The following is a 25,757-nucleotide window of genomic DNA, read 5'->3' on the forward strand; positions in this document are numbered from 1 at the left end:
GCTAGGGCAGCGACATGTGAGTCTCCTCTGCAAAGCCCGGGGAGGACAGTGAAGGGTAGAGCGGGGGTCGCTGTATTTAAATAACCACAAGCATCAAGTGAAACCCGTTTGGAGGGCCGTGGCACGATCATAGGTACTTATTGTTTATGCTTTGGTGCCCAGCTGAGTAGAGAGCGTAGACCAGAATTGCAGAGTAAAATAGTGTGGGCAGATGTTGCTTGCTGTTGATTCTTTAGGTCTGGCGGTAATGTGTGCGACAGTAGTAGTGTTTAACGTTTAGTATTATTTGTTATTAATATTACTGCGGTCGTGTTTTGTTTTTGTTTTTCTTGTTAGTGCACGAAACCGGTACACAGTAACTTAAATTTACTGAGACGTTGTGTTTTCAACACATGGTAAGAAAAGGCGCTGTATTTGTGCTCTGACGTACGCGCACCTTAGTGACAGTCGGAATGTGTTGATTTGTCTATGCTTTTACATTTTGAAGTTTGGTTTCCTTGGATTTTGTTTTTGCACAGTTAATTTTGCATTAGGAGCAGCAGCGAGGAGCCCAGAGTGTAATCTGATTAAAGGTTTAGCGCGAAATTAAACATTCTGCGCCGCACACAGGCAGGATAAGAAGTGACGTGTTTCGCTTCCTGTAATTTTAAAGGAAGTTGCCTCCGTCTTTTTGTTTACTTCTAATGAGTGACCCAAGTGTTTACCTAATTTAAAATCAATTTACTGTATAATCAGGTCAGATTGTAAGGTCTGTTATTGTGGGGTTCCCTAATAAAAATTTAACATACCTATTGTACCAGGCAGACTTCCGCAAACCTTAGTGCATGTGTTGACCCGTCAGTTTGATTGCAAGCGTGTTCAGGTGCAGTTCGTATTTGAAAGTTGAGTTCTCCTGGCCCTTGTAACTGGAGATTTCATTTTACTGTTAAACTAAATTGAACAGTTGAAGATGTTTCAGTCTATTCCTCGGAAGCCAGCAGTAAGTGGTCTGTACTGGTACTGCGTGAACTCGACCCGCCTCGTTGCTCACACTTCTGTCACGGAAGGCAGTGGAGCGGCGAGCTGGCTGGGCAAGCGGGTGGGGTGGGCTCTATGCTGGCTTCAGAGAGGTCTGGAAGCTGGCAGCGGCGAGAGGAAGAAAGAGATGGTGTCCATACTGGCTAGCCAGTGCAGCTACGTGACAGGCCAGAGGCTGCGGCGAGCATTTCAGATAGGCGAGCTGTACAGCGAGCTGTACTCCGAGAGGTCCCGTCGGAGCCTGGTGAGCAGCCTGTGGCGGCGCTTCAAGAGCAGGCATTCACAGTCCTGCAAGCTGCTGGCGGCCGTGGCTGGGGTCTTTATGTGGGAAGAGGAGAGAATCCGAGACGAGGAGTTGAAGAGGTACGTTTGTTTTATTAACAGGTTTACAAGACTTCTGATGAGCCCAGTTAGAATAGTGTGGTATATGACAGTGATGAAGTACACAATCTCTCTCACACACACACACACACACACACACACAAACCTTTTCAGGAAATGTGCAGTGAGAAAGAATCACTGGCTCAAACAGGTATTAAATGCAAGGGTGTGCAATTTCTGAAAAAAAGTTGTTGTCCAAGGCACAAAATCTAGAAAAATCTACTTGTCCTTCTTAAAAAATCTACTTTCCCACTCCCTGCCGCACAAAACACACACAAAAAAGTGGAGTAGAACTACTAGGATTTTGGTTTTATTAACAGTGAACAGAGTCATTCAATTAGTGATTAACAGGGGCGGATCTGGCCTTGTAGCTTGACTGGTTCACTAAATTCTTCAAAATACAAAGTTCCCTGTGACCTCACCTCGACTTAGTTTGTTGCATCACAGATACAAAATAAGTGACAACTGTTACTGCAGCTTTGTGGAATTCTGATTCTTTTCTTGACATTCTTTCAGTTTTGTAACTGTATAACGTGTCGAGTTTCTCTGCATTTTGTAATATTTTTCTACCAGAATGCATGCAATATTTACAATAGGCTCCATCAAATTCTGCAAAGATATAACATTTTTCTTGTATTTCTATTATGTACTGTTAAAAAAAAAAAAAAGCATAATGTTTTACAGCTGTTTTTCCTCATTTAACATCTTGTCCCATGATGGCTAACTGAGGGGGCAACATTCTTTCCCTGTACTACTCTCACCGAAAAATAAATACATAAACACATTAATACCTACACACTGCCATGATATTTACAGCATTTTCATTTCTATAATTATAAACATAGTTTCACAAATCAATTTATTGTACTGCTACAGCTTCTCTTCAAATTTGGTAACTTTTTATTATGCTTAAATAAATTAAAAAAAAGTTAAATAGCAAACCAGGTTAGCAATACTAAAATCGAAAGGAAAAAAAAATCGTTACATTTTTTGCTAGGGAAAGTTTGTCTCAATGCTTCTAAACAGTAAACTACGTTTTTATTTTATTTTTTATTTTATTTTTAAACATCCCAACAAGTACATTGACCCCAAAGTATTATAAATTACACAACATGATTTTTTAAAATCTGCTAATATCTTGGCGACTGTTTTTTGTAACTTTAGTAGAGTGTAGGATTTAAATGTCAGGTTCATTTATTAAGAAAGCAGTGTTGCTTACTTGCTAATTTACAAAAAACATAAATAATACCTTAAGTTTACAAGATTAGTCTGTACCTTGCCAGAGGCTCTCTTGACAGCCATTTCTGGGTTTCTTTGTAACCAATAGAAGGTCAGCTTCATATGCAGCTAGCCAATCAGAAGTGATAGGGCTGGGATGCAGAAGTGTTAGGGGTGCAATTCAGTTTTCCGAAACTTGGGTGGCTGTCTATAAATATACCCCGAATGTCTTTCTGGCAACAGAACGAACATAGCAAAAAATAAACTACTTTTCTGACTTGCTAGTGTCACCTTAGCCTGAGAAAAGTGAAGGGTCTTATCAAGGTTTGAGTTCATTGGTAGTTCAAACAAACACTAATGAGCTTTCTTTGGTATCTTGACCTTTTAGAGGGCATTTTAAAATCCTTTCTCCAGAAGTGGGCCGAGTTTAGCTAAATACATTGCTGTTTGAGTCGCTCTGATGTTTTCAGTTAAGTGGTACATTGCAATTGACCTGACGTGTCTTACTGGTATATTCCCAGCGTGTGGAAATGGATGCAGCAGTTTTACTATTTGTTTTCTCTGAGAATTTCAGGCAGGTGTTATATTGAGTCACTTAAACAAAACCTGAAAGCACAATATCCAGCCCCTTGTCTCGTTACCTGGAGCTGCTTGTGTCTGGCAACCAGCAGGGTTGCCAGATTTCTGCAGAGTTTATAGCCCAAAGTCACTTAAATAGCCCAATTATTTGTTTTAACTGAAAGCAAGCTTGTTATTAACATCCAGGCCTATGCATAAAACAAAACAATCAAAAGCTTTCGTAAGAAAAGGTACCTGGTATAAATGATTGAATAGAAACTACAAGCCCCGGTACAGCTCACACACACACACACACACACACACACACACACACACACACACACACACACACACACACACGTCACTGTCAACAAATGCGTACGGAAGCTCTGAAGGGACAAATCAACATTCATGCCAGATCAGCAACCGAATTACAGCGTGATCCTTTTATTGAAATACTAGTGCTGGTACTGTATCCCAAACTATATTACAACCATGAAAACAGTTTCAATCTTTTAAAGTTGTACCACTAATCTAATTACATTATCAACCTGCGACTCCTTAATATTTCCCGTGGCTGTGGTTTTATATAGAAAAATGTGACACCTATGAAATGATGGAAATGTATAAGATTCAGTGGAATGATGTAATTAATCAGTGTACTTTTCATTGAACACACTGTTTAAAGTAGAGGTGGTGGAGCATTCCGATGGAGCAGAAAGCACACAAACAGATCAGCACATTACAGGACACTGCTTTAGATCTTGCCTTAAATGTCTTTCAGTAGGATTAATGTTGTCTAGTTATTCCAAGGCAGTCTTTTGAAATGTTTGTCTTGTCAGAAACGGGCAGGTGGTAATGTAGAGCAGAAGATAAACAGCAAAGCCCTGCTGGCTGGCACAGTCCATTGTTATCTTCGCCCTTGTTTTGCATTGTCATTGTGCCAAAAGCAGCTGGGTCTGTAACTCGGATTGCCAATATACCAATATAACAAGTTTAAATCTTCAGAAAATTTCCCTGCCCCCCCTCCCCTCACTAAGTCTACATTAATTGACAGACCTGTTCTTCTTTTTAGCTGTGTGGAGGGTTAACACTCTTCTCTCATGTCCTTCACATTGGGCACTCGTAAGGTAACTTCTCCAGCATAGCAAGTTGGAGAGACCGATGTCTGCCAGCGTTCTTCACTGGGGCTAACAGGGTCCCCCAAAGCGCAGGATCTTGGTCTGCTGCGATGGAAGCCAGCAGGACTTCTCCCAGTTTTGAATAATCGGCATACAGTAGCACTTCCACAATTAAAACACTAAAAAACTCAACTGAATGTTTTGGTTAATGTATGCTGTAAAATTATTATTTGCCTCTATAAGCAAACATGCTGCATTGTAGTGGGACTGTCTAGTAATAAGCCTTTTGACTTTCATGCATAATTTCTGTAAATCATTTCCACAGCTCTTGTGGGTTTCTGTTGCAACAGTTGTATTATTTTTTGATCACAGGAAACTGATATGATTTGTTCTTTGCCTGTCCCCTCACTGTTAAAGGTCAGTAATGCAAAAAGAACACCCACAAACCCAGCAGTGACATTGCTCCCCCTGCCAGGGTGTTGTTAGCTTCTTGACAGTACTGTAAATTGGTAATTAAAGTTATGGTGCCAGATGCTTCAGTTTAAATTTTGACTTTTTTCTGAAACTGCAATTGTTTCTTTTCAAATGTATACAACTAGTTTTGATTCTGAAACATTGACATCTTTTTTAATTACAGTTAGAAAGTTTGTGCAGGAGAAAAACTCCAAGTCCTTTTCATACACAACTCAATCCAAGGACTTAGCTGAACTGGAATCAAACAAAAGAGCTATTTATATAGTTGAGCTTCTTCCAGCAAAGACATTGCATAGCTTCCAATGTCACCCTGATTGTGGTGTAAGAGCTGTCTTGGGTTCATGCTGGTTTTTCTGTCATTTTAGAATAATCTGAATAAAAACAAGAAACTTCCTAATATGGTGTACACGTTAGTAAATTGATGAAAGCAGACATCTAAAATGTATGTCTGCTAGACTAATTGTGTTTCTTTCAATTGAGACCTGGTTAAATGTGCTTCCCCTGCAGTTGTGCGGATGACATGAAGAACATTGAGAGCCTGACCCGGCTGACTGTGAATGCAGGAGGGGGGCAGGAGGGGGAGGATGGGCTGCAGCAGGGGGACCGGCCCTGGGAGAAGGTCATGGATAGGAAAAATTTCTGTGTGTGGAGACGGCCCATCGTGGACAGCCCCCTGTATGAGTACCGAGGTGAGGAACATAAAGGGGGAAACATTTAGACTTGGTCATGTGCTTTCTACATTTATTATACATGGCTGAATCTCTCTAAATAATTGGAGTGGCTTCGTCAATAGACTGGTTTCACAGACCCCGATCAGCACTAGTCTTGGACTAGCTAATGTTTTAGGTAAAGTATTGCTAATCGGGGTCTGGGAAACGTTTTAATAGAAGTGTATGTCAGTGGTATTTTAAACAAAGTATAATACAGTATTACAATAGAGAATACAGTACTGTATCTTAGGAGTGAGTTAAACCCTAGACCTTACCTTACCCTACCTATTTCACAGCTGTGAACAATGTGAAACGGACGGTGAAATTCATTATTCACCGTGAAAACTGGTCTGTTTTGTGTACTTTTACCCTGCACTAAAATCCAGTGGTTATGTGTACTTTTACCCTGCACTAAAATCCAGTGGTTATGTGTACTTTTACCCTGCACTAAAATCCAGTGGTTATGTGTACTTTTACCCTGCACTAAAATCCAGTGGTTGTGTGTAATTTTACCCTGCACTAAAATCCAGTGGTTGTGTGTAATTTTACCCTGCACTAAAATCCAGTGGTTATGTGTACTTTTACCCTGCACTAAAATCCAGTGGTTATGTGTACTTTTACCCTGCACTAAAATCCAGTGGTTGTGTGTAATTTTACCCTGCACTAAAATCCAGTGGTTATGTGTACTTTTACCCTGCACTAAAATCCAGTGGTTATGTGTACTTTTACCCTGCACTAAAATCCAGTGGTTATGTGTACTTTTACCCTGCACTAAAATCCAGTGGTTATGTGCACATTTACAGGTTTCTGATGTGATTCGTAGCTTGTTTCAATTTAAAGAAGAAAGCTGCTCATGAACAGGACAGGATTTATTGATTGACACTTGACAGCAGCCAATAACCATTCGGAACTCTAACCACTGATTGGTAGATATGGGCATTCTGGGCGGTTTTAATATCCTAGAGATCTCAATTAGTATAGTTAGGTGGTGAAATGTTTAAAATGAGTGTCCAAAATAACTAAAAGTATTTTATATAATTACTGCAGCAGATAGTGTAAAATAACCTGGAAGCCAAATTCTAAATGATGATGGTGGCAAACTCTATTGTACAACCTGCAGTGTTTAATTGGATCACATACACTGAACAACTATCCAGCGCCATTTAGACACGCTAGAGCCATCAAAGACACAACGCCACAGAGGCAGGGAATGAATAAAGAAGCTGTTTTTAAATACATGTTCATCGATACACCACCATCAAATTGAAGATTTTAATAGCTGAAACCATGAAATTCAGGATTTTTTAAATGTTATGAAATTTACAAAATTGGACCGTGAATTTGGGAGGGCCCTATTAGACCCCCACCAAATTGCCAACAAAACTAACTGTAGAAATCTTCCGTAATAGGGCTGCCACGATTAAATAGAAAATTGATTTTTCGATCGATTCCATTCCTCATTATATACATTGATATAATTACTGGATAACCGATTCAATAATTACATTGTTGTGTGTGCTGATGCGCTGGGGAGGCAAAATAGGCTGATCCATGTGGCCAGCATTACACTTCAGCCATCAACACCAGGCAGAAGGATATCTGCATCATCAGATGGAAAGTAATGCAAATGGATGGAGATGCAGATGGATCACATTAGTTTACTGTAAAGCTGGGTCTTAGTTGGTGCTTATCTTGGCGAGAGCCGAGTTCAAATCAGCATGAAGTTTAACATCTACTGTAATGGAAATACTGTAATGTGTAAGTTAATACTGTGACATTATTTAAGTTTATCAACAACACTGCACCGAACGCCTTGCCTTGCTGTTTAGAGTATTTCTGCCAGACAGGCAGTGGGCATGCTGTTCTCTTCCTGCTCATGTTAACTAGCATCTGATCTGCTGGTCCCATCCTACCAGCGAATCAGATTTGAAAATGCTTTGTAAGTGCGCCCCTTTGTGTATTCAATGTAAACAAACAAAAAAGAGTGGAGTCTTGAATCCAGAGCAGGACAACAGGCTTGTGTTCCCGGCAGACAGCCTGTCAATAAATTGTGCAACCTATACATGGGTCTGCATGTTGCGGTAAGTAGTAAATCAATTTATTGTTATTGTTTTATGCAGGCATTTCAGCGTTGTGTGTTTCACAGAGTGAAGGTGGTACAGTATTAACAAGATGCAATGTGTGATGCCCCCCCCCCCCCCCCCCCCCCCCCCCCCCCCCCCCCCCCCCCCCCCCCCCCCCCCCCCCCCCCCCCCCCCCCCTCAAAGTACTGCAGCCTGTTTGGAATAAATCATCGCATCGGGTGGAGAAATGGAGTAAAATGTGTGTGGGCGGTACAATCATCAATATTTATTTGATCAGTTGGTTCTGTGTGCCCAATTAATCAATTGCTATTTTGAGTCTTAACTGACAGCCCTATTCCATACAGTAGAATGTTTTCTTTATCTCAAACATAAATTACAGAATTTTACTTGTGACTTATAAGATCTATTGACAAGTGTAAACCAGTAATATATTTTGTCCCGTTCCTCAAAATAGTTTCTATGTTTGCATGCTACTGAATTATTCAGTACCACACAATAACACATACGTGTATTCTGCTCAGTTCAGTAATTCTACAGTATTGTGAATCTCTGCACAGTTCAGTAATTCTACAGTATTGTGAATCTCTGCACAGTTCAGTAATTCTACAGTATTGTGAATCTCTGCACAGTTCAGTAATTCTACAGTATTATGAATCTCTGCACAGTTCAGTAATTCTACAGTATTGTGAATCTCTGCACAGTTCAGTAATTCTACAGTATTATGAATCTCTGCACAGTTCAGTAATTCTACAGTATTATGAATCTCTGCACAGTTCAGTAATTCTACAGTATTGTGAATCTCTGCACAGTTCAGTAATTCTACAGTATTATGAATCTCTGCTCAGTTCAGTAATTCTACAGTATTGTGAATCTGTGCACCCATTTCTTTTTGTTCCCATGAACTTGACCCTGCTTGTAGTAGAGATCTTTGGCTGGCACACTTTGGGGACAGTGTGGCTGCATGTGAACAAGCGGAACACTTCAGTAGGCTGCTCTGAGGGATACGCAGTGAGCTGAGTGACTTCTCTCTCCCACCGTGTGTGCGCACATTTCTTTCAATGTCTCTTTTTTTTTTTTTTCTTCCAGTATTTGGAACCTACACAGATGTCACTCCAAGGCAGTTCTTCAATGTCCAGGTAACACTCTTGAGATGAAATGATATTAATAAAAAAACAAAAAAACATGCTGAATTTAAAGAGTAAGTAGCAGGGTTCTGAAATAGTGTTCCAGTGTTGCTACAGCTGTTTAAATAACATACCTGTCATTAACATGCTGACAACTTTTTACATTTATCAATTTAAAATCTGTTTCAAAGCTAATTTCCCAGTGCACTTATAATGTCAGGATTATTGCCCACATTGTTAAACAGGTAACACAGCAATAACTGATCTATAATGTGGTACGGAACAGAAAAGACAGAGCACTTGTTCATTTTTTTATTTTTTAAAACCGTCATCGCTCTTCCTGCAGTGATTTAGAGGACAGATCTCAAACAAGAGTGCACTAGAGCGGCCATTTTTAGAAGAGCTTTGAAACAGAAGCCCCGGTCACACCTGGAACGATAACGATTTTAAAAAATCGTTCCAGTTTAAACCAGTGTTCCAGTGGTGATCACACCGCAGTGATAACGATCATTGTAAATGGTAACGATAGTATCGTTTCGATCGCTTTCAGAGCGATTTTTTTCTTGCTATAACGATAAATGTTCCTGGCCAATCAGGGTTGTATTAAATGTGACATCATCACCTACCTGGTGTTATTTTATTTATTATTTTAAACACAATAAACAGTAAATATAGGCATTGCAGTGATTTAAGCAGAGAAGACTGACCTTGAAGGTCATTTATGGTGTATCGTCATATTAAGTAAGTTGTAATCAGAGATACGTACCATGTGCTTTTTTTATGTTTTACTTTAATGGGAAGTGGTTGTACCCAAGCGACCTTGCATACTTCCATGAGGCAATAGCCATGGCGTAATTTTCAGCACTTGACTGTACCAGCGTGCATGTGGAATTCCCCTAACTCCTCCCTACTCTGTAGAATTCTGTGTACCCACACTCATCTTCCCTGTCCCCTCTGCCTTCTGTTGATCTAATACAGGGGTTTTAAACCTTTTTTTGAAACGGTACCCCTTCTGTCGGGAGGTTTCAGCTAAAGTACCCTTTACAATTTTCGCTCACAGGGTGGTACCGCGTTTGCAATAAAAGGGAGAATAATCTGGTTAACACATTGCTTTTTTCCCAGTTTATTTAAATATAATTTTACACAAGTGTGGGACTGACAGATTGCTGAGACAGAAACCCAAACAGTAGGCTTCATTCTTAAAACTTAATTATAATTATTTGGATGCAAAGAATTAAAAGGCAGTATTTAGCAGTCTTTGTAAACACTCATATTCATGTTCTATTGGGCAAAGTCATTATAAATAATACAAAATGATCTGCACTGTAAATGTTTATCACGTTACTATTTACTTACCACCTCAGTGTAATTGTGTGCCGTTTTAAAATGTACAGTATCAGAAACATTAACCTCAAGATCAAACTAATTAATTACTAACAGTAGTACACTTTATGTATTAAAGCTAGCATAAATATGATCCAAAGGGACTCTGTATAGCTTTCTGTCACTTTGAGACACTTCACTGGTATGACAAGATGAAAACAGCAAAGATCATGAGCAGCACAGACGGCTCTCCAGGCACAATCTCCACACACCTGCTTCACCCATATATCATAGAGGAAATTCACGCAGTTGAAATCACGCATGCGTACAGGTGGAAAATGTGGACGTGATAGATGTTTCTGTGTTCTATGTCTGTTAATTAACGGTTGACTTTGAGCTGCTAAAAAAAAGAATATGTAATACCGTTTAAAAAAAAAAATAATAAAAAAATTCAAGATCATTATTTTTTCTTTCATTTTAATTTGTGCATTTCTGAGTCGTACCCCCTGTGACCCTTAGAAGTACCTCCAGGGGTACGTGTACCCCTGATGTAATACAACAGGAGTGTTTCTTAATGTTCCTCATCACTGTCCCTCGTCATGCTGGAAATAAGTGAGCGTGTATTAAAAAGTTGATTGGCATTTGCTGTACAGTGTTGGAGCCCTTTTTTGTTCTGGTGTGCCCGCTCCATAAACTATTTGTGGTTATTGTTATCATTCCAGCTGTGACCGGGGCTTAAGTGTAAAAAGGATGTGAACAATGAAAAACAGTTGGAGCAACACATGGGGATGTAAAACGTTGTATTTTTCAGAACATGCTCTTAGTTGACGTGGCCATGTTTCCACCAAATTAGTAAACCCCTTAAAACATTGTGCTTTGCATTTTTCAACACAAATACAGTCTGAATTCATAAGCAAGTGATAATTAAGAATTAAGTTTCGTATGAGACGATGGTAATGAAACTCAAAGAATGAATGGTATGGAACAGACGAGGTGTAAAATAGATTCTGTAAGGGATACTGTTTAGACACGCACATCTCTGCTTGAATAATCTTGTTTAACTCTCCATTTCTCCCTGACTCCAGTTGGACACAGAGTACAGGAAAAAATGGGATTCCCTGGTGATAAAACTGGAAGTGTTTGAGAGGGACGAGGTGTCGGGATCTGAGATTATTCACTGGGTCACTCACTTTCCAGTAAGCTTTTTTTTTTTTTTTTTTTTAAGCACAATATTATTTGCTGCATGCAAATAAAACAAATATTTTAAAAGCGTACAAAACAGCTTTAGGATATGTTGCATTCGTTTACGAGTAAGGTTATTGCACCTGTTAAAGATGCCATTAGAGTCCCCTTCTGTCCTCAGACATTTTACATACTTGTCAGTTTGTTAGAAATCTAAACATTTCTGTGCATTCTAGGGGAGAGGAGAAGGCGCTCCCTTCCCTTTTTTTAAATATCTCTTCTGCTTTAGCAGAGCTTGAAGGTGTCTTTTATCACCTTAACCTGCTTGCTGCAGTAGTTCATACCCTTGGGCATCAAAAAGCAACTGTGCTCTCTGATAAAGCTGGGTGTTAATTTAAGTGATTATGTTTGCGTAAATACGATTCAGAGACACTTTAACCAGCTGAGTTATTGAGGTTTTAACTGATACAAAAAATGGGTACCCAACTATGTTTATATCAGTCATGTAATATTCTCTGTCAATCATTTTGTAAACATTCTGTGGTGGTTTTCATCTCAACTTAAACATACAGCTGGAAATGATCAATGTATAGTTTATGAACATCTGTAATTGTTTGCTAAACCAGAAACAATTTATTTGGTAGTTCTGCATCAGTGCAATACTGGTCAGTTATGGGTTTCTATAGTAAAACATAATTAAAGTAACAGGACTGTAGGAAACAATGCTATTACAAGTCTGTTGTGTGTTTCTTGCAGTACCCCATGTACTCCCGTGATTATGTGTACGTCAGGAGGTATAACGTGGATGTGGAGAACAACTTCATGGTGTTGGTGTCCAGGTGAGAGGTTTCTGAAGTCATGATGAATCACTAGCATTGCTGTGCGCGCCACGGCAAAATGTGCTTGTGCTGCTTTTATCTCTGCGTGGTAATTCTTGCTTAAAATGTGCAGTATAAAATGGGTTCAAATGCAACCCTCATACTTTGAGAATTTTAAATTATTTGAAGTTTCAGATTTTGTTTTGCTTTTAGGGCCAGATAGAGCACGTTTGTTTTGCCCGTTTGCTTTTCGGTTGTTTTTTTAATTCTCTTTATTCCGTTTTCTAACCAACAGGGCAGTAGAGCATCCGGCTGTCCCCGAGTCCCCAGACTTTGTGCGGGTGAGGTCCTACCAGTCCAAGATGGTTATCAACCCCCACAAGTCTTTTGATGAGGTGAGTTCTATATAAAGGGTATAGAGTTGTATCTTTCTATCTAGTACTCTTGATGCTGTTGCTCCAGCTAAGATTCAAAATGTTTCGCTAAAACAGTACTCGCCATGTTTTAATGACAGCACTCAAACTTACACAGGAGGGTCGAGAATCAGAGTGTAAATGGACAGGTTCTAAGCTACCTGTGCATGATGTTATACGGAAGGACCATCAAGTAAAGTGTAGAGAGGCTTTGGTAGCAGCCAGATCAACATGCTACTCAAATGTAATTGAAACTAACAAGATAATCCTAGATAGATTTTTTCTATTTTGAATAACCTAGTTAATCCTCCACATAATCCTTCTGCTGCCACAGTCTCTCGCAATGACTTCACTGACTGTTCCATACTAAAATTATAATCATCAGAAGTCAGGTATCACAGATATTTTTGGTGATGAAAGACTTAACCCCAGCAGACCCTACCAGACCTGTTTTGGTTATTTATCCTTCTCTCCGGTGAGCTTAATAGGTTAAAATGATATAGTCATGCATATTAACCCTTTGCAGTTCATTTATTCAGTGCTTGTCAGATGCGTCAGGTCCAATTTATTTTCACATGTGCTGTTTATTTTACATATACTGTTTAAAATATATTTTTTCAGAGTAAAACAGGTTTAAAAGGCATTGAATCGCAAAAGGACACTCAGTACTGTATCACCAGCCAAGCCCTACCCCTTGTTGGCTGTATTTTTCACACACCGTGCATACTGATAAATCCTCTCCTGATCACTCATTTTATCACACAACTCCTCAATAATGTGATCCAAGCCATTATTGTATTACTATAACATCAAATAAATAAATTTTGATGTTTTTGATGTTGGACAGAGTCCGACATTGGACTGGAAAGGGAAAATTGTAATATCGGACCTGGTCCGACATAGGACTGTGAAGGGTTAAACATACTACCTGTGTTCTTGATCCTATTTCAACTAAATTATTGAAAGAAATATTTTGTGCTCTTAATACCTATATTCTTAATTTTATTAATGGTTCACTTTCTTCTGGGCTTGTTCCATCGGCTGTTCAGGTCGCTGTCATAAAGCCAGTGATCAAGAAACATAACTTGGATCCAAGAATTCTACATAATTACAGGCCTATTTCAAATCTTTCTTTTCTTGCAAAGATATTAGAAAGAGTAGTTGCAAATCAACTGCATCCAATTTTGACACAAAACAACAACAATGAAAAATTTCAGTCTGGTTTTCGCCATGCACATGGTACTGAGACAGCGTGGATCACTCTGTTTTAATCAATCGCCTGCAAAATTTTGTGGGTTTACCTGGAGTTGTTTTTGTCCTGGCTGAAGTCTTAGCTTTGTGATAGGCCTCAATTTGTTTTAATTGGGAATGAAAAATCTGCATTGTCTGAATTTATTCTAAGCTCACTGCACAAATTAGTGACCATCAGGACTGATGCTAATCGAAACCCAGAGACTGTTGCATTTTACAACACAACAGAGTACAGTGTGGATATACTGGATCAAATGGCACGGCTGTGTTCTGTCAAAGGCGGTACTCGCAGGTGGCCTGTGGATGTATTTTTATAATGTTTTGGACCTGGCAGCCATCCTCACTTTGGTTTTGTATAAGGAGTGCACCGGCAACACAGTAACTCGGAGGGACTTCATTTTGCAGCTAGCCCTGGAGCTACGGCAGAAACATTTTGATAAGAGACACGAAAGCTGGCTGGCAAATGCCCGTCAACCTTCAGCCAGTGCTGTGTCCACTGTCACACAGAATAAGAGACAGTGCCAGGTTGCTAAATAAAAACTGAACTTTTGATGTCTGCGCCCGTTGTGAAAAGGGAGTCTGGCAAATGCACTGGTACTGTTGAAAAGCGTGTTTTCTGCGTAGATTGCACATAGAAAGCTGTAATAGAACTCTGAACAGAGAGACAGAGCCTTTGAACACTGTTTCACTCAAATCGCTTTCACTTTGCATAAGTTGTTATATTTTTGTTTTATGCTATTTTTATAACTAGTTATTTATGTTGTGTATTGTTATATGTGCAGACAGCTTTCTATACCTGTTTACACAAGTTTATTGCATAAAGTTTATTTTTACAGTTTTTCATGTTTATGTATGTGCTCTTTTTGAAAAAAATAAGTTTAATTTTCAATGTAAATACAGTGTTTCGGCTCTGAAAATGCTATGTATGATGTTGTGGAAGGGGTGTGGGTAATTCACTGACTAGGAGACAGACAGGTGTAATTGAAAACACCACACAGGTGCCCAGTTTTATTTTTGACCAGTTCTTACTTTTTCCGGCAGAGGGCACTGTTGACCGTGGGCTGCCTATCAACGATGATAGACAGCACCACGGAAATACCACAGCTGGTAAGCGAACAGCAAGTGCACTCGCAGGTCCTCAAAAAAATAATAATGAAAACAGAAGGCGAAAAGAACAAGGGAAAATAAAACAGTAATAAAACTACAAATAAAAGGTGCTGCACTCAGCAGCGTTATCCTGGTCGCCGCTACCCGCACACCCCGGATCACCGTCCTACTCTGTCGGCTAACTAGCCTGCTCTTTTACAATACGCCGGGGTCTGCCCAAGAGTTCCTCGCTCTGTCTCGCTGTGAAACTTTCTTTTCTCCCGGCTGATTCCCGGTCCTGAGTCAGAGCTTCCGCACTCTCAGCGCGTCTAAGTGGGCAGACCTGAGGAAACAGCAGAGCATTTTTTTATAAGGCTAGCAATCTGCCAAGACTCGCCTCTCAGCCATTCAGAGAGGGAGAAAGTCCACACACCTACCTTCCCACCTCCCTGTGTCACTGCCATGACTCAGGTGGTTGTTGGAAGACTGCTGCCCTCTTCCTGCAGTACTGTGAACACACCAGCAGAGTCAGCACAGATCTCTCCCTGCTACATATCCTTCCCCTCAGAATGACACCACCGGTTCATTCAAAACTCCTACACCCCCATGCCTTCCCGAGAGAAAAAGTCTGCGTTTTGATGCAGCTTTCCTGCTCGGTGGACTACCCTGAAGGCATAGGGCTGTAAGGCCAAGTACCACCGTGTGATTCTGGCATTGCTATCTTTCATCCGGTGAAGCTATGCTAAAGGGGCATGATCTGTAACCAGGGTGAAGTGTCGCCCCAGGATGTAGTACTGGAGTGCCTCGACTGCCCATTTTACTGCGAGACACTCCTTCTCGATGGTGCTATAATTTTTCTCGCGGGGAAGGAGCTTCCTGCTGATATACAGGACTGGGTGCCCGCTTCCCTGAACCTCCTGCGACAACACTGCCCCGAGACCTGTCTCTGACGCATCCGTCTGCAGGGTGAACCTCTTACCAAAATCTGGGCTGCATAGCACTGGCTTACTACACAGCCTCCGCTTCAAGGCGAGAAAGGCCCTCTGGCACGACTCTGTCCACTGAACCGTATTTGGGGCAGCCTTCCGGGTGAGGTCTGTCAAGGGAGCAGTGAGCGTAGCGAAGCTCGGGATGAATTTTCTATAATAGCCCGCTAGTCCCAAGAAAGAGCGCACCTGGGTTTTGGTTGTAGGAACCGGCCAGTCAGCCAAGGCTTTCACCTTAGCAACTAGCGGTCTGATCTGGCCGCCCCTTACCCGATACCCCAAATACTCCGACTCGCTCTTCCCAATGGCACACTTCTTTGGGTTAGCAGTGAGCCCCGCCTCCCGCAAGGATTGCAGCACCGTCGCCACCTTACACAGATGACTCGGCCAATCCTCACTGTGGATAACCACGTCATCTATGTAAGCAGCGGCGTACTGCTGATGGGGCCGCAAGATGCGATCCATCATCCGCTGGAAAGTGGCGGGTGCTCCGTGCAACCCAAAGGGCATGGTCCTAAATTGGTACAACCCGAAGGGAGTCGAAAACGCCGTCCTCTCTCTAGATTTCGGGGTCAGGGGTATCTGCCAGTACCCCTTCGTTAAATCCAGTGTCGTCATAAAATGAGCTGTGCCTAGACGCTCCAGCAACTCATCTACCCGGGGCATCGGATAAGCGTCAAATTTCGATTTCTTATTGATTCGTCTGAAATCAATGCAAAATCGAGTTGACCCGTCTGGCTTATCGACTAAAACAATCGGACTGTTCCAGTCACTTTGGGACTCTTCTATTACTCCCAGTCTCAGCATTTCGGCAATTTCCGCTTTTATTACCTGTCTTTTACACTCAGGTATACGGTACGGCCTCTGGCGAACTAGCGCCCCCGGCTCAATATCAATGTGATGATGGGCTACTTGAGTCTGCCCCGGGACGGAAGAGAACACGTCAGGAAACTCCACCACCAGACCGCGAGCCTGACATTTCTGCGTTGGTGTCAGATTCTCGGCAATCTGTACCGATCCTTTTCTTGCCAACACAGAAAGATCAGGTCCCAGGTCCGTGACGTCATCTGCATGCGCCACTAACAACGCCTCGGGTTGTAACCAAGGCTTTAAGAGATTGATATGGTAAATGTGTTTCTCTGTCCGTCGCTCTGGCTGGCAGATCTCATAGTCCACCTTCCCAACCTGGCGTGTAACCTCAAAGGGTCCTTTGGGGAAGCCTGGGGAACCTCTCTGATCGCAAAGAGAAGGGGGGGAATCAGCTGGTCCCAGTAACACACATCACTACGAATAAACCTGCGCAACATGCTCTTAAAGGTCTTATTAAAGTGTTCCACCAAACCGTCGGTCTGAGGATGAAACACAGAGGTCCTAATGGTCTTAATTCCCAAAAGCTTACATGTTCCGCGGATTGCCTTGATCGGTTAGTATCTCCTTGGGAATCCCCACCCGGGAGGAAACCTTTACCAGCTCGTTGGCAACAGACTTAGCGGACATAGATCGGAGGGGAATTGCCTCTGGATAACGCGTAGCGTAATCCAGAATGACAAGTAGATGGGTGTATCCTGCCGCGCTCCTCTCTAATGGCCCAACTATGTCCATCCCAATACGCTCAAACGGAGCTTCCACTAGGGGCAAAGGCACCAGTGGGGCTCGTGGAACGGCTCTAGGGCTTGCCTTTTGACATTCCCCACAGCGCTCACAAAACCGTTTGACATCGCCATCCAGCCCCAACCAGAAGAACCGTGACACAAGCCTGGCTTTAGTTTTATCCCTTCCCAAATGACCAGACAGGGGAATAGCGTGAGCCAGCTGCAACAAATCCTCCTTAAAGGGCTGAGGAATGAGCAACTGATGACGCACTTCACCGGTCTGGGGTAATTTATCAACACGGTACAGTAGGTCTTGATCAATTTCAAAGTGAGGGCACGTGGCGGCGCGTCTGGGCTCGACCACCCGACCATTAACCACCGCTGCTTGGTCAAAGAGCCTGCCCAGCACGTCGTCACGCCCTTGCTTGAGTCGGAAGTCACGGGAGCGAGCTAAGAAATCAGCTCCCATGGCTTCCAACTCGGGGTCAGGTCGATCCCGAGCAGAGGCAGCCGAGCCAGACCCCTGCGCTGGCTCCGCGACCTCCCCCCCGGACTCTTCACCAACCGCCCCCACCTGAAACTTCTCCGACTCCCTCCATTGCCAGCCCTCGTTCTTAGCGATCCGGCGCTCCCGTTTAGTTTTACAGGGTTTAAATTTATGGCAAAACCATTTTGGATCGCGAAAGGGAAAAATCTCTCCAATTACTTCCTCTTTCTTAGCCAATAAAGAACTACTGGTACCGGCAATCAAGGACATAATCCTACCTGCACCTGCGTCACCTGCTGGCCAATAGTCATACATACATTGATCTTGGGATAGGAGCGGACATCCCCATGAATACATTTAATATGCACCGTCCCAATATTCGTTTATGCCCCGGTGAGATTAGGCTGTACTAGAGACTGACCACACCCTGAGTCCAGGAGAGCCTGGGTTTTTGTACCATCCACTGTCACAGGAATAACAAAACCCTTGTGCTGAAGTGACTGAGGTAATTGAACGCGCCTACCTGGTCGGCTGAGGTCACACTCCATCACGGGGCAGTCCCGGGCGAGGTGGCCCACCTCCCTGCACGTCCAACACCTCGGTGGGCTGGTTTCTCTCCCCGAAGTTTTGGCAAAAGGGGGGGAAACACTGGAGCCATAAAAGGGGCGCGCCGATAAGGCGTCCGCGCGAGACCCCGGTCCGACACTGCAGCAGCTCATGGGTATCCCCACCCTGCCCCAGTTCCTGGGCCGGGAGCTCCCCCCGACACCCCCCGACCAAATCCTGGACTATCCCTTCCCCCCAGTCCCTTCGCCCTTTCCGGGGCCAGTTGAGGGGACGATCCAGTAGCCGCACTCCTCCCGGGCAGTTTCACAGGCATTGGCTCCGCTGCCTGGTACTGCTCGGCAAGTTCGACCGCCCGGTCCAGCGTGTCTGGTGCCTGCCGCTGGACCCACAGCCGAGGTCCCGAGGCTAGACACTCCAGGAAGTGCTCCACCACGATCATCTCCACCACCCTGGCTTTGGTGTTCAAATCCGGATTCAACCAACCCATGGCGTAATCCTTCAGACGGTGGGCGATGGCTCGTGGGTGCTCCCCTGCCGCAAACTGCTCCTCCCGGAATTTCTTCCGGTAGCCCTCTGGTGTGGCCCCCGCACGATTTAGGATGGCTGCCTTCAGCCGGGGGTAATCCAGCATGTGCTCCGGGGACAGTGTCCTCGCAGCTGCTTGAGCCTCCCCAGTGAGTTGGGGCAACACACAGCTAGCCCACTGGGCTTGGGGCCACCCGGCTGAGATCACCATAGCCTCGAACACCTCCAAGTAGGCGTCCGGTCGATCCTTGGCCGTCATTTTGGTGGGTCTCTGGATGGAGTGGTCTGGAGCTGTGGGTCTAGCCGCCCCCTGCACTGCCGCGGTGAGCATCTGGCGCAGGAGGTCCATCATTGCGGCAAACTGGGTAGCATCCATGCTAGTCTGCTCCTTCTGAATATGCACTGCTTGGGGCAGTGCCAGTGAATCCCATCCTGACACCACGTGTGGAAGGGGTGTTGGTAATTCACTGACTAGGAGACAGACAGGTGTAATTGAAAATACCTCACAGGTGCCCAGTTTTATTTTTGACCAGTTCTTACTTTTTCCGGCAGAGGGCACTGTTGACCGTGGGCTGCCTATCAACGATGATAGACAGCACCACGGAAATACCACAGCTGGTAAGCGAACAGCAAGTGCACTCGCAGGTGCTCAAAGAAATAATAATGAAAACAGAAGGCGAAAAGAACAAGGGAAAATAAAACGGTAATAAAACTACAAATAAAAGGTGCTGCACTCGGCAGCGTTATCCTGGTCGCCGCTACCCGCACGACCCGGATCACTGTCCTACTCTGTCGGCTAACTAGCCTGCTGTTTTACAATACGGCGGGGTCTGCCCAAGGGTTCCTCGCTCTCTCTGTCTCGCTGTGAAACTCTTTCTTTTTTCCCGGCTGATTCCCGGTCCTGAATCAGAGCTTCCGCACTCTCGGCAGGAAACAGCAGAGCATTTTTTTGTAGGGCTAGCAATCTGCCAAGACTCGCCTCAGCCATTCAGAGAGGGGGAAAGTCCACACACCTACCTTCCCACCTCCCCATGTCACTGCCATGACTCACAGGCGGTTGTTGGAAGACTGCCGCCCTCTTCCTGCAGTACTGTGAACACGCCGGCAGAGTCAGCACAAATCTCTCCCTGCTACAGATGTTTATAAATAAAAATATTAAGTTGTATCTGATTGTTTGTTTTTCATTTTCATATCGAAGCCCTTTTAAAATAGAGCTGCACATTTTGCAGGTACGGCAGTTGTATGTAGTCTGAAATCTTGTGATTTTAGTGTTAAGGGCTGGATGTCTCAATTTCTTGATGTCGAATGCAGAAAAAAATTGAAATTTTGTTAGTTGGTTCATCAAAGCAACTAGATAAGCCTGAATCATTAGGCCTGGATTTCAGCAGACTACCTTCTGAACCTGTACTAGAATTGAGGAATTTAGGTGTGCTCTTCAACCTACTCTTTTATTTGAGAAACATATAAAAAAGATTACAAAATCGTCGTCTTTATCATTTGAGAAATATTGCAAAAATTAGACCTATAATCTACGTCTGGCGCTGAAAGACTAGTACATGCCTTTGTATCCTCCGGAATTGATTGTAATGCGTTATTGTGACAAAGTGGCTGATTGTGTGGAAGTAATGCAGTGCAGAAATAACCTCAGGCAGGCAATTGTAATCCAGTTTAGGAAGGGTTTTATTTATAATCCCGGTCTGGTGACCAAACGATAACCCTCTGGCAGTACACACCTACGTGTAAAGCACGGAGGGAAAACACAGCTGTTTCTGCACAACCAAATACGTTCTTTTTTTCGCCCCACAATAATACAAAACACCAGTCCGGGTGCGTGCTGTAGTGCTCGTGGTGGGTGTTTTGTTTTTATAAATTTGACTTTGTTCTGTAAAGTGCTTTGAGATACACCCATGAAGGGCGCGATATTGATAAACTGTCATTTGAAACAACAGTCCGTTACATAAACTTTGCTATAGTTCAAATAGAGAGGAGTAATGATTGAAACAAGCAAGGCAATCTCCGTGTTTACATTCCACATTGATTAGGCAGGAAGTACTCTGAGGCAGAGCGGCGTGCATTGTGGGGGTTGTAGTTAATTTTTGATTTCTTTCTTAAAAAAAAAAAAAAAAAAAAAAAAAAAAAAGTTAACTGCGGAGGTAACAAAGCTTCCATGGGGACCGTGTTGACACACGTGACCTCCCTGGAGAAAGACTTTGACGTGAATTTCATAACCAATCACAATTGATAGTTGAGTCAAATTCTAAGACTTCTGAAGAATCTTTCAATCTTGCCCCCCCCCCCCCCCCCCCCCAATCCCCCCCCCCCCCCCCCCCCCCCCGATTTCTTCTGTGACACGGATGAATGACGGATGAAATAGACTCTTTCAGCCTCTTTGTTGTTCAGTCCTTTAATGGGTGCAGGTCATGGTTATATACTTTTTAATGATACTTGGGATGGAGCAAACCTGTGTTTGTGTGGGGCACCATTGTCTAGTGAATTCCATTTTGGAAGAGGAAATTGTTAAGCCCTCCATTTTACTGTAATCCAGATGGACGGAGCACATCCACATTTGACTTACTGTGTGTCTCCTGTTGTTAGGCTAGTTGGGACTATGCTAAGGGAAAGGGGAGTATATTTGTGCTTGCTTGAGTGTACATTTCCTAATCTATTAATTTGATTTTTGAGAGAGAGGGAGAAAACATGACTGGGAAAACCTTGGTTGCTTTAACAAGTCTACATTTTAGGATGTTTCTTTTACTGTTGTAAATAGTTATAGTGTTTGAAGTTCTTTTGTTTGTGTTCACCAATTGTAATAAAATAAGTATTTGGATTGAAATCGATACCTTGTGTTCTTGTCTGCTTCCTCCTTACACCTAACGTCAGACCCTGGGCCATCACCATAATACTGACAGCTGTATTTATTATTTAAAGCCTTAGTACAGAGTTTGTACAACTTGACTGTCAATACTGCTTTGACATGCATTCATGCCTTTTACCTGTCTGTATTAAGTGAGTCTCTGTTGTTTGCAGAATGGATTTGACTACTTGTTGACCTACAGTGATGACCCTCAGACGGTGTTTCCTCGCTACTGTTTGAGCTGGATGGTGTCTAGCGGTAAAGTCCTCAAAATTACATATTACATTTTTACAGTTTATTTCAAAATCAGATAGTCAGCTCAAATATCTAGGGGTGCGTAGAACAGATGAATCACTGTCTTTGGTACTTTAGCAAAACTTTGGGTAGCGCTTGGAAAGCTCAGTGCACAATCTCTCTCTGTAGACCATTGCACTATGTGAGTGTCCCAGTGTTTAAGTCTGGAGCAGTTGTTAATTTGTGTGTGGGTCAGATATTAAATCACCCTTAATTACGTTAATGATCCTATTATATTAAGCCCTTGCATATTCACGAGACTGGCACGTTAGCTGTACTCTGTTATTGCAGTGCCTGCTGTTTACATTGCGGAGCTGGCTTCTTGTTTTACAGGATGAGTTCCAGTCCTGTCCATTACAATGAGAAGAGCAGCTTGGAGTTCCCTTCTCAGTGTGTGTATTGTCTGGGTGTAGATGTATGTGTAAAGAATTACCAGTACAGGAGTATTCGTTCTGTCACACTTGTCACAGTAACATACAAACATCTGCTTTTAATCCCTTACAGCATATCATTTCTTTGGCATAGCAATCCCCTGGTATAGTGTTGCTTAAGTGCGCAGTAAAGCAAAATGTGGTACCTGTTTGGAACAAAATGAGAGGGAGACTTTGTTATTAAATATGTCCACCAGGGGGCGGTTTGGTATTGGAGTGGATTGGGAGGTACTAATTAACATTTAACTGAGTATGTCTGGTATATACATTGTTTGGTTATTTCTTTTTCAGGAATGCCAGACTTTTTGGAAAAACTGCACGCTGCAACTGTCATGGCTAAAAACATGGAGCTGGAAGTAAGAGACTACATCTCGATAAAACCAGTGGAGAACAAGCCCATGTCTAGCCAGGAGCGCGTGCCTGAGAGCAGTCGCAATGGGCAGCAGCAGATGGAATACGCATAGCACTGTGGAGCCACAGACGAATTATATTGCAACCAAGACGTTCAAACACCTCTCTTGCTGGAGAACACAGATGTATTTTTTTTTTTTTTGCACCAGGGAGATTCGGCTACAGTTGCTAAGGCAGCAGAGACTTCTAAACAAGGCTAGACGTTGAGCTGACCGCTTACGTTTCACTGCAGTGGGGCAGAACTGAGCTCTGGTTATCCTTCCAGCTGTGAGAGAATCCCCTGCGTCATTTAAACATGTTCAGGTGTGAGGGAGCGCTTTTCTGATGACTGGCACTTCGACCGCAGGGCTCTCTCACATTACCAATACTCCAATAAAACAATTCAAATAAATACGTTTTACCCCTTTTAAAACAACAAAAAAATGTTTTCTAAGTGCTGCCCAGTGATGATTTTTTGCCAGTCTTGCCAACTGCTCATGCTTCAACAAATTTACAAAACTGCTTGCTTCAGCCTGAACTGTTTGTTTATTTTTTTTATAAAAGCATGGCAACCCTGGTTAGGTTTGGATTGCTTTTACCTTGTGATTTCTGGACAGCTGTAACATTAGTCTGCCTGCCACTATTATTACTGGATCTCTTAATACTGATCCATATCGCAGTCCTTGCATCTCCTCGGATGAGGCACATTGATGTGACGGCTAACAAGCTAACCTGCCTAGTGTTGGAAACTGAATTAGTTGTGAATAGAACTAGAAATATTCAATGGCTGTGTGCTGTATTGGATTTGTAGCCCAGCGCAGCTTTTGGAGTCAGCCAATTTAATTCAGGTCCACGACTTCTGGTTTTTGTTTTTTTGCAGTGCGTATTAACAAAAGCAGAACATTTTGTTACCGACTTTTTTCTATGAAATAAAAAGAAAAGCAAATAGCAACAAAAAAAGCATGTTTTTCTGCAAACCGTTCATCAATGAATTGTAAGTGTGTTTAGATTTATTAAGTGTTTTTGAAGGCTTTGTAGCTGAAGGAGCGGTGTCATTTAAACTCCTTGGCTGGAATGAAAACATTGCAAGGGTAACAGTTTCACATGCTTGTCCTAAACCACTTGAAAATCACTAAGTATAATATTCCTAAGGTAACAAAGCTTTTTGCCTTTAGATACTATACAATGTCTATTTGGTGTTATGGCTGTGTAAAAATAGCCTATAAATATTGTGGGGCAGTGGGGCAGCCAACAGTACATGCATGTGTGTTTGAAGAATGAGGTTTAACATTTTACCCCAAAAGAATGGCAGGGTAATACTTTCGGGTCAAGGGCACATATTGCATAGTAATTTAAGTAGCAACTTTAGCAATTACAAGTACATCTATTTACATTGTTTGGTAACTATTTAATAACTGGTCTTGCCATAGTAAGCCATAGCTGTAATACTGTTAAGTTGCACTGTAGGGGCACATACACTTCTATGAGGTCACTGAATAATACCACATTGTATGTTTTAGTTTTCCTATTAAGGGATAATTAGAACATATCAATTTACTTTTAAAACCACTGCATAACAATTACATCAATTACTGTACTGTACTGAGGTACACCCTAAAATAATCTATGGATGCCACAATTACACTAATTACCAATTCAATATTGTGCCATGACTGAAAGTGTTCCCAAGGGTGTGACCTCCATCCAGTGTGGGCGAAGTTAATGTGTTAGTGACTTTGCATTATAGCCATTTGCTATTTTGCCTGTGCCCTATTAACTGCCAGTGTAACAGTTTTCTTTCACATTTTGTTGCAGCTGATCGGCGTGCTGTGTCTGTTTCAGTGAAATGTAAAAGCAGTGTTGGAGACTGTATCATCACAATGTGTTGGCTAATAAAGTCTGGTGGCATATGTGTAAATCAAGCTGATGTGAAAGTTATTTGTTTTTTTTTAAGCTTCTCTTTCTCCCTTGATGATTCTTCAGACCCCTGGGCATTGTCACCTTGGTCCAGCCACAGGTACAAACCTGGAGTGCCACATCTTGTCTGACATCATTATCTTGTCCACATCAGAGCTCTCACGGCAGATCTTGAGCTGCACAATGGGGTTGTCTGTTGTAAAGTAGTATTTGTTCTCGTGTCCATTTCCTATCCAAACATGAGTCCTCTCCTGACCCCACCCTCGCTGACTCCAGGGGTATTTTCCTTCTTGCTGTGTTGGAAGCCTCATGCGGGTGTCTCTAATAGAAATAAATGGAGCACTTGACATGAATGTGGACAAACAGATCAGTAATAATGCTCTAGCAGTTCAATCTCAAATATTAATGCTTAAATTTTATAATAAATTAATAAGGTTACCTGAATTAAGTGTTTTAATTGTAGCTGCTATAATCCATAGCGCCTGTTTCTGGCCATACCTGAAACAGGGTTCTTCAATCTGTATTGTGTCTGAGGTTGTCATGAAAAATTGAAGATTGTGGGTGCAGAGGAAGTTCTACTGCCAGCGTGCAGCGGTCCCTTTTAATATCAGGCAACTGATTTCATTAGTGTGACCAGAGTGGTGTTTACTGATGAAATGCAAGTCGTAAAGAAATTAAACATTTTACAGTCGGATTTCTGGGCCTGTTCTATTCCACCCATTGTTCACTTTCTCTCCCTCCTCCCACAACAGTGCTTTTGAAATCTGTTCTATTTCAAAAACCTTAATTTTTTCATTTCTTCTTTTGTGACAGCCTTTTCCCAGTAGAGTCCACACAGGACTGCAAGAGGCTCAGATTCCATTAACAAATAGAAAATGAATTAAAAGGAACAGATGTTGGCGGACAAAAGAGGGAGGAGATAAATGAATTTGTTCTGCCCGAGTGTATTTATAT

At 42.5% G+C, this 25,757-nt stretch overlaps 1 protein-coding gene across 1 annotated transcript; it reads left to right on the top strand.

The window, feature by feature from the left end:
- On the top strand, positions 1–24,808 carry stard7 (StAR-related lipid transfer (START) domain containing 7). Its single transcript, XM_041233650.1, has 8 exons — positions 1–1,380; positions 5,277–5,458; positions 8,650–8,699; positions 11,096–11,206; positions 11,949–12,031; positions 12,306–12,405; positions 21,945–22,029; positions 22,788–24,808. Exons 1-8 carry the CDS (start codon positions 950–952, stop codon positions 22,958–22,960), a joined length of 1,215 nt encoding a protein of 404 aa, XP_041089584.1. The 5' UTR covers positions 1–949; the 3' UTR covers positions 22,961–24,808.
- The last annotated feature ends 949 nt before the right edge of the window (positions 24,809–25,757 follow it).

Source organism: Polyodon spathula, chromosome 31 (assembly GCF_017654505.1).
Source record: "Polyodon spathula isolate WHYD16114869_AA chromosome 31, ASM1765450v1, whole genome shotgun sequence".
Classification (NCBI taxonomy): domain Eukaryota; kingdom Metazoa; phylum Chordata; class Actinopteri; order Acipenseriformes; family Polyodontidae; genus Polyodon; species Polyodon spathula.

Bases quoted from the DNA above. Each gene is read 5' to 3' on its own strand.
- stard7 (XM_041233650.1), top strand. From the start codon at position 950: ATGTTTCAGTCTATTCCTCGGAAGCCAGCAGTAAGTGGTCTGTACTGG. The intron at 11,207-11,948 runs GTAAGCTTTTTT...TGTTTCTTGCAG, and splicing joins ACTGGGTCACTCACTTTCCA to TACCCCATGTACTCCCGTGA. The intron at 12,032-12,305 runs GTGAGAGGTTTC...TCTAACCAACAG, and splicing joins TTCATGGTGTTGGTGTCCAG to GGCAGTAGAGCATCCGGCTG.